The sequence below is a fragment of the Sceloporus occidentalis genome, unplaced genomic scaffold (genome assembly GCF_023333645.1).
Source record: "Sceloporus occidentalis isolate IW3139 unplaced genomic scaffold, rSceOcc1.0.p SCAF_1, whole genome shotgun sequence".
NCBI classification, from domain to species: Eukaryota; Metazoa; Chordata; class Lepidosauria; order Squamata; family Phrynosomatidae; genus Sceloporus; species Sceloporus occidentalis.
Genome location: NW_028316981.1, coordinates 205,164,113 through 205,180,535, shown reverse-complemented (window position 1 = coordinate 205,180,535; position 16,423 = coordinate 205,164,113). Strand labels below are relative to the sequence as shown.

Genomic DNA, 16,423 nt, shown 5'->3' with positions numbered 1-16,423 from the left:
AGGCTGAACACGTACAGGGCTGCTGGCACAGAAATAATAGTAAGACAGAGAAAGAGTGGGCAAGGAGAGGAGAAATGGCAGAAGAAAAGAAAGAAGAGAGGGAGAGTTAAGGTGTTTCTAATATATGTTAAACTGGTACTTCTTCTAGATTTAAAAAAAATAAATGACTTAAAGCAGGGAACAGAATGACAGCTTGAATTTAATATCAGCCCATACTTCCCTAGCTGAAGATTGCCTGACTTAAGACCTGTGCTATAAACATGAACTATCTACACATTTTCCTGCATCCATTACATAAAGGAAGGTGCCATCAGCATTTTTCAGAAAAAGCATTTCTGCAAGTATGGCTCAGGGTTTCATTTGTTTTGGAGCAGTAAGCAGTCTGGGGTGCTTTGAGGAGCTTGTCCTGCCCATTCTTCTCCTGGAGAATTGATTTTCACAGGTTTTTCTCCTGTATCATGAGATGGATAGGTGCTAGAGATTGGCTCTGGTTCAGGTGGCATGCTGTTTGGTCTTTCAGTTGGGAACAGACTCTCCCCATAAAATGAATTGGGCTGCCGATCACCAGATGGAGCTCCAGTGCTAGATAAATACTGCTTTAACCAGTTTCCAAAGCATGGGATCCTCTTGGCTCCCAGTGCAGCATGTTGTTCTTTTCTATTATCCTCACTAACAAGAGCTTCACTTTGGATCCCTTGTGGTCGTGGGAATTTTTCAAAAAGGAGCTTTAAAGGTGCCTTTTCAGACTGTCTTTTGGACTGACTTGTTCCTACAAGGTGTGCAAGAATATTGTGTCTATCCCCTCTGATGGTGCTTCCATGACAAGGCATGTTCCCAAGTTCCCTGTGCCCATTTTGGAAGTTGGCTTCCAGTTTGCTGTCTTGGCTTAACTGTGAGGTAGCACATGGTGGACTCTTTTCTAAATCTGAATTTTCCACTCTGAAAGCACCCAGTTCTTCTCCTTCTTTTATTCCATTCCTCAGAGGGTGGTTAGACTTAATACCAGCTGGGGAAGGGACATGCCTTACATACTTTGCATGGCTGCCTTCTGGATAGATTGAGCTTTCTTTTTGCTCCCATGAAGCAAGCCTGAATTGTGGAGCACTTCTTAGTGGTGCCAGTTTGTTTTCCCTTGGCACTGGAGGGTCATCTGCACAGCACAACTGATTTGCTATGGAGGGTGAGGACATCATTCTGCGTTCTGTTAGATAGTCATCTGAATATCCCATTCTGTCCAGATAATGTCTTCTTCCTGGAGCATTCTCACTGGAAATGGGTGCATTCACATGTATGATTCCCCCTGTGTCTTCAGCATGTGTTGGGTTTCTTCTGACGTCTGTGGAATAGATATTAATGTAGGGTGGAGTTTCTTTCTGAGCAGATGGGTCTCTCCTTTGGGGAATCCATGAGTTTCTTTCAGCATATTGTGCTGCTTCTTGGACAGCAATGCTTTGTTGTGGAGAGTTTGATTCTGCATTCTGGAATTTTCTTTCTCTTTGTCCAAACATACTTTTGGACTGATATGGGACATTTTCCACTTGCCTCAAGTGTACTCCACTGTGAACTGGAGGACGTTCTTCTTGGGTCCACTGGTTAATTTTCTCATATGGTAAATTGCTTATTTCACTGGCTGGGTTTTCTATAATATATTTTGTATTTTCATGGTGATGAGTTGGATTGTATGGAGAATTACTGTACTGGTTGTCACGATCAAACAAATGTTGTTCACGAGTCCATGGATCTTGCCTGGGATGTGGTACATATTCTGGCTGCACTCTTCTGTAGTAGGTGTTCCTTTGCATCTGATGTGAAGGTGAAGCTGGAGAATATGATGGATTTTCCATTTGGCCTGATGGACTGATTGTAGGAGAGTTGTCTCTGTCCTCCCATGCTCTGGGAGGGATAGGTTGGCTATAGGAATTTTTCTCCAAGTGTATGGGCAACCCTCTCTGATTAAAAGAATCAGATGAATAAATTGAGTTGTATCTTGGAGGGGCTTCTTGGAACACCTGTGAACCCTCCTGGTTATTCCACATTGGGTTCTGTTCAGGTAGAAATTGTTCTCTTTTCTGATCTGGATGATTAAAGGGCTGCTCTTTCCAATCATATTGATGGGTTTCTATTTCAAATGGAGTTCTTCCTGTGGCTGAAATTAGTCCCTGATGGGAAAATGTATTTGATTTGTGCATTCCAGAAGGCTGGAAACTTTCAATGTCTTCTCTTGCATTGTAGGTATTATCAGATTCTCTCAATGTCTTAAACTGTGGATCCAGGGAATGGCTTTTGGGTGGGGAATTGTTTGGACCATTGTGTCTGTAGACTGGCTCTTTACTCCACTGGTGCACAGTATCAGAGCTAGGAAAAGAGACTCTTTCTCTTTGGCTTAATGGATTTCTTTCATGGTAATGAGGTTGCTCTTGTTGCCCATATGGGATATTTCTGGTGTTTGCTGAGGGATGGTTGCTGTCTGTATTCGGGAGATTATCTCTGTGATTAGGGTTCCTGCCATAATTTAACAGATATGCTGAGTCTTCAGCGTGTATTGAGGGATTTCCTCTAGAAGTCAGAGTGTTGTGCTTTGTATCTCCCATAGGTTCAAGAGGTTTATAGATATTAGAAACTTGCATTGTGGAGTGTTGATTATTTGAAGGAAAACTTTGAATGACATGACCATTAGGGGATCTAGGCCTATGGCTTGATTGTTCAAGGATGCTCTGTGCCACTCCATTTCCTTCTAACATATGAGTAGAAGTAGGCAAAGGTGTTGAGGCCCTATTTCCACTAACCAGTTTGTTCTGAAGACTTGGAGAACTGGCTCCAGTGACTTTTCCACCAAGTCCAGAAATGGTGTCATTCCCCACTTGGCCGGCTGGATTAGAGATGGTTGAATTTGTATCTGAAACAGTTGAGTTGGTTACTGGATCAGTTGCTGGGCTCTCTTTGGGTGCTTCTTTTTCTACGGGTTCCTCAATGTCTTGTTCAAACATCTCTTCAGAATAATATGGCGGCCGTCCTCCCATCCCTTGATAGCCATATCCAAAATAGGGAGTCTACATGTACATTTAAAAAATAGAACAATTTAAGACTTTAGGAATACTATTATTATCAAGAATCAAGATAGTATAACTTTTGTTTCCGCTTAATGCAATTTTTATCACACTCAGGATTCTAATGAAACATTGATCCCAGAGGATGATATAAAACAAATCTTGGGAATGCCACACTCTCTAAATGTTGTTGGATGACTTTCCAGCACATTAGAGGGATGATGGAAGTTACCATCCCAACAACATCTGGAAAATTGCATATTCTTAGCACTGTTTTAAAGATTTGGCCTTGACCTCTAGACATCAAACAGCAATCCTAAGTATTGAAAACCAATATTAAAGCAGGCTGGGCACAAACTGCCATCAGCCAGCCTGGCCAATAATGAGGCATGATGAAAGTGGTAGTTCCTTAACATCTGGCAGATGATAGGTTTATTAGAAACAGATGTAATCAAAGTTTACACTGGGTTGGAATTTGTACAGCCCTCCAAATATTGTCAGACTGCAATTTCCAACACACTTCACCATTGACTATGCTATCCAGTTGCTAGGACTGGGAGCTGAAGTCCAATAATATCTGGAGACACTCATAGTTTTTCATTCCTGGTCTGCATGAAATCTACATTGACTTGTTAAGGCAAAATCATATTGGATAATGTCTACACTGAATTTCCCTTTATCTACAGGTTCATCCCACCCTGTTCCAAATATATATGTGTGTTCCATTTACCCCTTCTTCATTGCTAATAGGTGGCCGTCCAAATGGCATACGCTAGGAAAATAGAAAATGAAATAAGTTTGGATGCACAGAGAAAGAAAATGGCATAGACATTAGACAGCTACAAGTGGGATTGGGAACAAATGTTGTCATGTGGGTTGCCCTACTCTTCAGAGTTTCAGCCAGTCAGTCATTACACACACACACGTCTTCCATACCCACCTAGATAATAGCTTATCTAGGGTGGTGACAGCTTCCCCCCCCCTTAATTTGATATCTCCTCTTCTGTGAGGATGATATTGTTTTGGTTATGTAAGAACCAGGACTCCTCAATGAGATCTTACTCTACTTCCCTGTTGTGAGGGGAAATGATCCTGAGTTTTGAAAAGCTGCATTGGCAGATTGGTAGCTCTGGTGTGATCTATCAAGCTGCTAAAACAGTCCTGCACAACATATGACTCAGGGGCCACATGCAACGTGTCAAAGGAGTTCAGGTGGCCAGCAAAGATGTGGAACAACTTCAAGGGTCCTCCACTGTCCAGCTTTCTCCCAAGGAGAAGTCTGGGCTGTAGAGAATGAGGACAGCCAAACACTCACCCTATAAGGCTCTTCCTCCACGTGGCTTTCTCCTGAGAATGCCAAGTGACAGAGGAGGAAGGGAGGCAAACATTTGCCCTTCAAGGCTCCTTCATAATTTGGCCTTCACCCAAGGAGAGATCTGGGCAGAGGAGGAGAAGGACAGACAATGCTCCTCTGCTGCTTGGCTTTCTCCTGAGGAGAGTGCTGGGCAGAGGAGGAGGAGGACAGAATTAATAATAATTAATTCTAATTAATATTATTAATTATTATTAATTTATAAATATTTAATTAAGACCTTCTGTGGCCCTAAGAAGTTTAGCCTATTTTAATTTTGGCCTCACCTATGGCCAGATTGTGCATGCCTGTGCTAAGACATTGAATACAAGCACAGACATACTGGCTATGCCGCCTACAAGTTTCAGGTAGTTATAGTCCAAAAAGGTAACTCTTCTAAGCTCTGAAATCAGACCCAAACCCCAGTAGCACATGGATAGAATAATAAGATCAAAGGACCTGATGGGAAATTGTTCCCTAGTTTTCTTAAAGCACAGGAAACATTAAGGCTGCTGCCATACTGCAGAATTAATGGAGTTTGACACTGCTTTAACTATCATGGTTCCATGCTTTTAATAAGACTGGGTTTTTTTAATGTTGTGGACTACCCTGAGTCCCAATATTGGAGAAAGGGCAGGATTTAAATAAATAAATAAATAATCATCCCATGGAATCCTGGAATTTGTAGTTTGCTGTGGCACCAGAGCTCCTTGACAGAGAAGGCTAAATATCTCACAAAACTAGAAATCCCAGGCTTACAGAGCATTGAGCCATGGGAGCTAAAGTGCTGTCAAATTGCATTAATTCTGCAGTGTAGGTGCAGGCTAAGATGGAGCAAGGTGGACCCTTCTAAAGGACACTGAAAGTTGCAAAATACCACGATGCTGGATGTACCACTCCATAATATCACTCATTGTGTGTGGTCGCAAAATACTGATATATACCAAGGAGCAGCCAGTGATCTCAGCAGGGCTGAACCCCTAAAATGGCAGGGGGAGTTGCATGGACAGCACATTGACTATCCCTATACATTTCAAAGAGAATATCAAACTATGGTGCGTTACAGACCGCTGCTTTGCGGCGGTCTGTCGGTGCTGCTGTTTGCTCTGCGAGGGAGCCGCAGTAGCCAAACCGCGTGGCTCCTGCACAGAGCAAAAAAGAAGCTCCAAAATGGAGCTTCTTCCTGCGGCGCGGTTATGGCGCACTTGCGACGTCATAAGCGCTGCGCGACGTGTGGACACACAGCATCTGCTACGTCAATATGGCGGCGGCCGTGTGGAACGGCCGCCGCCATTTTGTACGGACTCAGTCCGTACTAGGGTTAGGGGGGTGCGGAAGCACCACCCCTTCCTAACCCTAGTACGTACTGACTACATACTTTATGGCGGTTTGTAACCTGCCTATATGATCAACAGACTGATGTGGTGTAGCTCTTAGCAGATGCTGTTGCTTCAGCCAGCAAATTCTTACACATGTGAATGTACAAGAAACATTATGTATTACATGTGCAAAAGCAACTTCTTAATAAGGAGGCTAGTTGAGAATTAGAGAGAGGGAGTTTTATTCAGCACCATAATAGTGGCATTGTCAATTTAACTGTTGGACTGAGCCAAATAGCTGCTTAGTTTGACCACTTTCCCCAGAGGGAAAAAAAAGAAAACTTTAAATCTCTTACTCTTTGATATGGGCTGAACATTTGTGGCTGGAAGCCTCCAGAACCAAAAATCTACAAAGCAGAAGAACAATAGTCATGTGTTATTACAGCATTATGGTTCTATGTAAATATTCACTGGACTGACTATGTGACAAATGTTGCTGTCCTTGAGCAAGCAGGGATCACCAGCATTGAGGCCATGCTATTGAGAATGCAGCTGCCTTGGGCAGGACATGTTTCTAGGATGGGGGACCATCGTTTCCCAAAAATAATACTCTACGGTGAACTCACAACGAATCAGTGTAAGAGGGGCACCCCAAAGAAGAGATACAAGGACTCCCTGAAACAACACCTCAGGCTTGGCCAAATTGATCACCAACAATGGTCCGCCCTGGCCTCGCATCGAGAGGCATGGAGACCTACTATCCATGATGCTGCAGCCTTTTACGAAAACTCATGCCGAACGAGTCTCAAATCAAATCGACAGCACAGAAAGAACCACAACTTGGAAACATCACCCAAGGAGACATTCTGCTGTGCTTTTTGCAAATGGACTTGTTTATCTCGGATCGGCCTTTTTAGTCATCAGTGCGCTTGTAGAAAGCAGGGGATGAGTCCTTCCTGAATCTTCGTTCGTGAAGAAAAGCCAGAGAGAGATGGTTCTACAGCTCACACATCTACATGGCACAGTGACGTTGATGATGAAGCCTGCCACATGGCCATTCCATACCTCACAAGGAGCAGGCAGGATTGGAGACACATCTGGCTATGTTCCCATAGCCAAATGTGAAATGATTGCAGCAACACTGAGACCTCTGGAGGACTCAAGCAGATCTCACCACGGATGTAATAATCCAGTAATTGGCTATGGTGACATAGGAGATTATCACACGTGGCTTTTAAACTGCAATGAAAGTTGGGGAATAGTGCCTTTGGTGATACTTGTCACACGACGTCAACTCCAACCCATAGCTGCTGTGTCTCCAAAGTGTTGTTAGGACATCCCTTTTCATTGATGGTGGAAACCTGCCAATAAGTTTCCAATCACAGTGCTGTTTCCTCACACAGCAGTTTCAGCACTGGGCTGTCAAGTGGTGTCAGTGTCTTCCACTTCCCCAGTCCCCACCCAGCTCACTATTCCCAAGTAGCCTGTTTTCTTTTTTTAACTTTCTTTTCTTTCACCTTTGTTTTACTAAATTGCAATGCCATAATTAGTAAATTGCTTTATAAACAAACAAACAAATAAAAGGGAAGACATACTGGGTATGATATAGGGCAGTGGGGCAGCATTAACCAGGGGTGTAGAAGAGAACAAAAGGGACTGCAAAATCAAGGTTTCCTTTTGGGAATTTATATTTGTTTTGAATATTATCAAACTGTGGATGGCTGAATCTGTGGATAAAGAATCTGTGTATACAGAAAGCTGACTGTACTAATGTGACTGCAGCGAGAACAGGGTTCATGTCATACTGTCCTTAACTAGACACTTCTCTGATCCTAGATGCTTCTTAAGAGGCATGGAGTGGCTTCAGGGGGGAATATATGGCTCAGCTTAGCACAGGTCCATGCACTACACTATACTGAGCCGTACAAGATTGCAGCTAGTATCCACCATCCATTGGTAAGTAAGTACACTGCATAAAGTGTTTGATTTAAGACAACCTGATCATAGTCTTTTTAAAACCCTGTGCAAATATATATATAATTAGAAACACTCTCTCACCTGTGGAATATGCCAGGGCTGTTGCTGATGTGGAGGAAATCCCTGGGGAGAAAAAGAAGGGTGGGGGGACAAAAGATGTCATTATGGATACAAAGCATTAAAATCTCCTGAAAAGTCACTATGTAGTTATTATAATAATTCAGCCTATGTTTACCACTACTGTTCTATGCCTAAAGTAACCACAACATATCAGTTCCAGAACTTGGGGCTTGTCTACATGACTAAAATACTCCCAGTTGAATAGAATGCAACCACACTGCACGGCACCAACGCTCTCCCTAAAAAGAAGCCACCTAAAACAGCTTCTTTTTAGGAGCACCATAATGGTGCTTGCGCCCCCTAACGATGCCACTTCCAGCAAGCGCCATTTGCCAGCATGTCATCGCCATATGCCCCATGTGGGCGGGGCTGCGATAAGATGGTGCATGGGCACTGCTATTAGGGCTAGGTGCATATGGACACCCAGACCTATGTAGCCCTTAAATCAGCCCTAGCATGGCGCTTTTTGCCCATCTGTATTAGGCCTTGGTTGCAGTTAGAGAGCATTGATACAATGCAACACTGTGGTGCAGCAATAAATATCTACAAAGATCAAAAAGTGAAAAATAGGTGAAGAATTATTAAATAGAAATATTTTGTGTGCTTCTCAGAATAGGGTTTTGTTTTGGTTTTTGGCACTGTTAGATAACTGCATGCTTTACTTCCCAATCAAGCAGAATCAAGATGTTGCCTGTAAAGATCAATGCAAGCAAAGACATGTTTTTGCATGCAAGGGTCGGAGATACAGTCCCAGCCATCTGCACTTTCTAACAACTCAAGTGCTCTCCAACCATCCTCTTTCCTTTGAGACTAACTTCTTCATCAGCTGTGCCCCAAGAACAATGAAAGCTGTTAACTTGTGTGTTCATCCTAACCATACAATTCCACCCAGATAACTCCATGTGTGTTGTGTGCCTTCACGTTGTTTCTGGCTTATGGTGACCTTAAGGTGAACCTATCATGGGGGTTTCTTGGCAAAATTTGTTGAGAGAAGGTTTACCATTGCCTTCCCAGGAGGCTGTGAACATGGGTTTCATGGCCAAGTGGTGAACTGAACCCGGATCTCCAGAATCGTAGTTCAACACTCAAATCACTTTGCCACACTGGCTATTACCCTAGGGTTAAAAGTCCCTTATATGTTAACTCATATCCTAAGAATGTTTGAACATTGTGTTGTTGATGATGATTTACTATTTGTCGTGAAACTGAAATATTTAAAAAAGTTTTTTAAAACCCACTACATAGGCAGAATAAGGGGGGAAAACAAAAAACAGAAATTTACTTGTATTTGGGGAGCAGGGAAACAAGTTTGCTCCATCAATTTAATTAATTTGTACAGCCTTATTAGGGTAATGGGGTAATGAATTAGCACATAATTAGTTAAAGCTCCATTGGTTTCTGTTCTGTTACTGTTTTGTGGGTTTGTTTGGTTCTTTGGGTTTAGTTGGTGAGAAAATAATTCCCAAGTGCACAGACATCATGAAAGCTGCAATCCTTACCTGGGACTAAGACCGACTGAAGATAATAAGAGTTATTTTGGACCAGGCATGCATAAGAACTGCATGCTTGACTTCCTGCTTGGCCATATGAATTGCTTTCTCTGAAATAGGATTCCATCTCAAAATGTAGATGGCGGGCTTTCCGTTTTCCACTAATGCTGGTTGTTCAGGAAAGGTGGCTTCTTCTGAAGCACATGTGAGCCATCTGGATGGTATGGGACATCTCCCATCAGCCCCCTCCAGCATGGTTAGTGACCAAGGCTGCTGGGAGTTGTGGACCAGCAACATTGGGAGGAACACAGGTCCCCGAAATCTGTTTTACAGTCCTCTCATCTTCTCTAGATCACCACTTGTACTGTCAGGGAGGTTAAGGAAGAGATCTATGGAAAGAATGGGCAGGAGGAGCTGGTGCAGCCTCACTCCTTGCATCCCAGGCTGATTCAAAGGGCTGTTGGTGGTATCTGAGTAGTAAGGTGGCAAGGATAACAGAGCATGCTTGAAGAATATATCCCAACTATTGATAGCTGAAATATCATCTCATTGATGATATTTCAGCTATCAGCAGTTGGTTATATCTCTCTGAACTTGTTCTCTGTCATATTTTGTTAACTTCTATTCTTACGTTTATGCATAAGATTTGCATTTTTTTCCTCTGCCATCTTTTTATGCTTAAATGTATTTATTTTAGTACTGCCCTTTTCTCATGAGACTCCGGGTGGAAAGCAGATTTTAAAAAATATAAACAATTACAAATTAAAATCAATACATAATTTAAAAAAAACATTAAATGATTCAAACAAGTTAAAAGAGCTTTCAAAGATTTGAAAGCTTTAAAATCATGTACTGTATATACACATGTATAAGTCTAGAAATTTTAATCAAAAAATTGACACACACACAAACACACCCCAAAAATGGGTCAATGTAAGTACTGTATTTTAACTTATCAGAAAAGGAACCATCCCCTTCTCTGAGCAGAATGGCAAAAGTTGAAAGCTTAGTCCATCCTGGGAGCATCTAAAAGAAGCATCCATTCCCACTACTTTCTCCACCATGGTGCCATTTCTGACCTTGTTGAATGCCTGGTTAGGAAATTATGGTGGTGGCAGCTCTTTGGCACTTCCCTCAAAGAAGTGCCAAGAGAAATCTGGCTTTGAAGGCTTTAACTAAGACATTCCTGTATGCTTCTTAGCTTTTCTGGGTTAAAATGGAGCAAAGTTATCACATTAAAGTTAAACACTACAATCACTGCTAATGTAGGCCCCATTTTATTAGCTTTGCTTTTTCATCCTTTTTAACATACCTGCATTTTCTTAGTCCTGTCCATGCCTGGTCACCTCTCCCACACATTGCGTAACCAAAATTTACCATTGTTCCCTCCTCATCTATCCAGCCATTTGGGTGCTTAAAAGTAAATTAAGCCCCAACAGCCTGAATGAACAGCCATGCCTTGACCTGGTACCAAAAAGAAAGCAACATTTTTGCCAGTCAGGGCATTCCAGAAGTGGAGTGCCACATCTGAGAAGGCCCTCTCACATATCCTCCCACCTTGGAGTAACTCACACAGTAGAACAACTATGAAACATCAGCACAACAAAACAAGCTATGTTCTTTCAACAATATATAAATTAGCAATAGGGTTTTCTCCCTTTTTTCTTTTTAAAGAAAATCACCACAGCCTAAGCATTACAATAAGGTGGCACTACTTTTCCTAAGGAAGCCTCCTCTGTCCCTGATATTCATGTGACAAAACAGAAAATAAGCAAACTCCTTTTTCTTTGGCCTGGCCTGGAGAAACACTGATGAGTGTATGAGTAGTGTACAGCTTTTCAGGTGCTGATTCCATGTCCTCACATTGACAGATAGTGACAGCATTGTGTAGTGGTTTGAGTGTTGGACTATGACTCTGGAGACCAGAGTTTGAATCCTGGCTCAGCCCTGAAACCCATTGGGTGACCTTGGGCAAGTTGCACTCTCTCAGCCTCCAAGGATGGCAATGGCGAACCCTCTCTACAGAAACTTGCCAAGAAAACCATTTGATAGTGTCACCTGAAGGTCACCATAAGTCAGAAACGATTTGAGAGCACACAACAACAACAACAACAACAAAACAGTGTAGGAGAACTTACAACTAAGAACCAGGATTTCAAAGCTGCTTGTTTACCTGTGTCTGTTGCTGCTTCTCCCCTTTGGGTTGCTGAACAGGCACATGAGGATGAGGCTGGAAAGGATAGGTAGGAGTTTGAGGCTGTTTTGGTGGCAGCTGTATTTTGGATTGTGCCTGTGGTATCCTGGGTTGTGGCTGTGGTATTTTGGGTTGTGGTTGTTGTAGTGTCAACTGTGGCTTTAGTGGCAGCCTGGTATTTGGTTTCCTGGGCACTGGATTTTGTTGAGGCTTCTGCTGGGGCAGCTTAGCAGCTTGGTGTCCTGGCATCTGTTGCTGCCAGAGGTAAAACCTCTGCAGAGGAAATGCAGGCTGCTGAGGGACCATCTGTGGGAAACCTGAGCGATAGCCATATAAGGAAGCTGCCAACTGAGTCAACTGAAAAGATTATAAGAAAGAATACGTGGTAAGAAGCAATTAACACAATGTGGCCAGCGCAATATGGCTCTTTCCCTTCATTATATGATCCTTACTTTTGTAAGCCATGAGAAACTGTAAAGGTGAAAACCTCAGGGCTTAATTTTCTTTGGAGAACAGACAAAGTACTGAGGAGTTAATGGTAATATATGGTTTATTTAAAAACATACAAACACAACAAAGTGAAGGAAACTGTGCTCTTCTATGGAAATAGTGCTACTGCATTAGCACTTTTGCACTAAGTCATGGGTAACACAAAACAGCAAAGATATATACATGCATATATACAGGAGAGAGAGAAAGAGAGGTGCATGCATGTACACATACACACACACACGTGTGTACACAATGTTTAAAAACATCTTCAAAAATAAATTCAGAAAATGGTGAAGCCATACATGGGGAGGGGGCTATAACACCAGTCAATAGGAGTACCACATCTGGTACCTGTGAGAACCAGTGATGGGCTGTGTGGCTAGAATTCTGGACTGGTTGTGAGTTTAATACCAGCGAAGGGCTCAAGCTTGTTAGGAGCAATTAACTAACCCTTTGTAAACTGCTTAGGGAGTGCTTAAGTGCACTGATAAGCGGTATAGAAACGTACTTGCTATTGCTATATGTGTGTGTATGTGTTCACAATGTTTAAAATTTGAAACTCACTGGATTACCATGAGCCAATCGCTCTTTCTCACCTTAGCCTACCTAACAGGGCTGTTGTAAGGAGAAAGTTGGGGGAACCATGCATGATGCCTTAAGCTCCCTAGAGAAAAGATAGAATATAATTATAAATAACAGCTAGCTAATAAAATAACAAAGAACTGTGGACTGTTTCTATGGGACTGGGATGTAGCAGTAAAATCTTGTGTCCAAGTAAGAGGAACTTCACATGCAGTGTAGTGTAAACAACAGATGAAGCTACTGAGATGGGAGATTTCATCCCAATCCCTCCAGTGGTATCTAGTATTTTTGAGATAAGGATAGAGAGAAAGAGCAGTGTAAATGTGCCAGGAAGTAAAAGTGAATGTTCCAACAACCAAGAGAAGAATGGACTTACTTGTGGTGAGTTTAGGTAGCCATATGGACCAAACTGCATCATCTGCAAGCAAATATATTTATTAGGCCATGTTTTATTTCAATTGAAATAGCCACCAGAGCCTACAGATAAGTCATTTATATTGTTCTTAATGTGCTTGGTATATAAACCTCCACTCACTGATCATGATTCAATTACTCTTGACTTTACTAGGCAGGGATCCTGGAACTGTTTTTAAAGTGTTTGGGGGCAGTCAACATTGGTGGGCAGGTTGCCATTAATTTTGCTGCCTGTGGGAGGGAGGGAATTACTTTCCCTATCACTGAAATGTCTTTAATTAGGAAGACTCTCACAAGCACAATATGTACTTAGGAGTGCCAAAGTGCTCATAATATAGGTTGCACAAAACCTTAATTATTCTTAGGATGGCTCATCAACAATAAGTATTTTAATATATCTTACAGTTTGTTCATCTAGTACACTCCTGATGGACAATTCCTAAGGAGACTCAAATACATAGGAGTCTTGGTTTTTCCAGATCATGAGCCTAGGTATAAAGATGGTTTGAACTCCACTGCACACACACACATCCTTTCTGGGGTCTATGGTATTATGACAGTGCAACTAATCTCTAACCCCTAGCACTTCAGCCATTTTAAATGCTAAGTTATCTTTCAAGTGTTATGCCAGGTCTAGCCCTAGCATGAAGCATAGTGAGATGACAGTCTTTCATATCAATACTTAGCTAGTAGGGAGATTTGGGAAACAGAGTGGTATGCACCATGCAATGTATCCTAAGCCACCTAAACTGGGATACATTGGCAGTAAGGGTGGTGCAGTGAAAGCCATCTCTGTCAGGAGATAAAGCTGCCCAGTCAAATCCGGAGTAGGTTGTGAAAGACCTCAAACAATCTTCTGGAGGCTGCAGCAACTGCCCTCCCCAAGCAGAGGTTGATGCTGGGGGGCAGTGCCTTTCCTTTGGGGTCCAGCATGGCTAATCCCCTGAACAACGAATGACCATCCACAGGCTGCAGCAACACACACATCTCTCCAGCAGCAGTCTTGCCTGAGGAGCAGACAAGTGAGGCATTGGGAGGGAGAGAAGGCAGTGGGGCAGTCCACCTCTTGCTTCTTCCTTGCTCTGGCCACCACACTGGATGACACCAACCATAGGGATACCACTGCCTGGTGGACAACATTTTGGCTTTCATTCTGTTGTCACAACACTGTTGAGGGAATGCTGCCATTCCCTTGCCTTTTGCCACAATGCCGACTCCTCCATCATTACATTCTCCCCTGTGCCAGTGGATCTTGGTCAATGAGTACTCCCTCTTTTATCCATGTTGAAGTAAGATCTAACTGTCAGCCTGATTGCCTTTGTACTTGGAATAGGAAGGGGCACCATCTTTTCCTTTGCCTTATACAGCAAAATGCTTTGGAAACTTATACGTTTTAGTTGGCTAGATGATAAAGTACAGACAATGACTTTACATATGCAACATTTGGAATGATCATGGTACAAAGTATGCCAGATGTTTTCAAAAGATATTTGCAGGAGTGTATATTATAGTGTTCTCTTCATTTAAGGAGGATGGTGGGGTACAGACCACCCAAAAAAGGTGGCCTGCCAGTGCCTGGTTTTCCACTGGAAGGAAGCATCAGCCACCAAATGGTGAGGTTCTTTCTATGCCGCAGTGGTAGTGTAATGAGTGTGCCACAGTGCGCCACTGGCACACTCGTTATGCAAGTGCTGCGCGGCACCGTGCACATGCCGTGCAGTGCTTGCATAACAACGGCAACGCCCATGTGTACAGGGCACCACCATTTTGATGCGCTCATCATGTGTGAGGGTTGCGGGGCGTGTGGAAGCGCCACCCTGAGGCAGCCCTAGCATGTGACAAGGGCGTCTTAAAGGGCCGGTATGTATTGGGCTGTAGTTATATATACTGGTTAAGAACAAAAGATGCTGTCAGTGATTCATATACCACATTGACATGACTCCCCAGGGTTTTCAGTCAGAGGTTTTCCCCAAACCTTTCTGGAAATGCCAAGGACTGGATTTGGGAACTCCTGTATGCCAAGCATGTGCTCCTTCACTGATCTACAATCTTTCCTTTAGGCATCCCTGGGATGAACCATTACCAAGTTTCAGTTATTTATAACTGTGAAGCAGTGGATTCTTCGCTGTTACTGATTGACATTCCCTTTGAAGGGGCTGAACTTTAAATATCTTTGAATATCTCTAGTCGAATTAATAGGTTCTAGTGCTCCCCTTTCATCCTGGGGGTGGGGACAAGAATGGAAAATGTACTTACTTCTTCACTCTTACTTCCAAATCCTGCCTTGCGGGGTTTGCGCAGCTAAGATTAAAATAATAATAATTAAAAACCAATAGTGCCACATTATCAGATTAGAAAGAAAAGAAATGAAATGAACAAAGGAGGGAAGGAAGGAAGGAAGGAAGGAAGGAAGGAAGGAAGGAAGGAAGGAAATGTTAATCTCTCTCTGTGTTTGTTTTTATCTGTTTTAATTGTTTTAAACTTATGTTTTAAGTGGTTGTATTTTTTAAAATTGTATTTCAGAATGTGTTTAGCTGAATTGTTTTAATGTAGGATGTGGGCTGCTTTGTGTCCCTTATGAGAGAAAAGCATGATAGAAAATAAATAAATAAGGAGGGAAAACTTAGCAAAGTGGCTGGTTTTGAAACACTCACCAGCGCAGCCCAAGATGTGCCTATCAGGCAGAAGAGATACAGCAATATTCGCATCATCCTTTGCATTTTGCACCTACTGACTATGAAGACATAGGAAACAAGAACATGGTTGTACTTGGTTTTATGGTTGTGTTTGATCATATACATATTCCAAATATACAAGTCTTCTGAGAGCATAGAAAGTTGCTTTTAGAAACAGTTAGTTGACTTTAAAATTCCAGTCAGCTAGTTTTCACTGCAGTTACATTTGAAAAAACAACTTTTTTATTTTCCATTTTCTCAAACATAACTAAATTGTACTATTTAGTTCCTTTTGTTTAATGAAACCAATAAATCACTAGCCTGGTCATCATCACCACAATAATAATTTCTTCCATAAACACCACAATAATCACAGCAAGACTTAAGACAACAGTATGAGACAGCACTTAAACCATGAAATATTTCTCTTCTCCCATTTAATAAGACCACATCTTACTTGAGGTAATAATAGTTACATTTGCATTGCAGATGGGTTTTCCACCCTCATATTACAATTGCAATGCAATGCACTTACACTTTTGACACTGGTGAAAGGATTTAATTACTAGTTATTTGTAACTAGTTGCTTTGGAACTGTGGATCTTCACCACCATCTATTGACAGCTTGGTTTACATGCTGAATTCAGCCTCTTGCTACAAGCAAATGGTAGGTCAACTTTGTGACATTTACTAGAAACTAAGGGTATGAATTTTCAACTGTTTAATCAGCATATATGAAATTTGGAAGTATTCCATGCAGAA

General features: G+C 42.1%; 1 protein-coding gene across 1 annotated transcript; it reads right to left on the bottom strand.

Moving 5' to 3' along the window:
- Positions 1-356: 356 nt before the first annotated feature.
- Positions 357-15,706, bottom strand: ENAM (enamelin). The gene is made up of 8 exons (XM_089510534.1): positions 15,641-15,706; positions 15,243-15,287; positions 12,949-12,990; positions 11,478-11,855; positions 7,776-7,817; positions 6,074-6,124; positions 3,778-3,819; positions 357-3,050 (listed from the first exon to the last, which is right to left on the bottom strand). Exons 1-8 carry the CDS (start codon positions 15,704-15,706, stop codon positions 357-359), a joined length of 3,360 nt encoding a protein of 1,119 aa, XP_089366660.1.
- Positions 15,707-16,423: the final 717 nt, after the last annotated feature.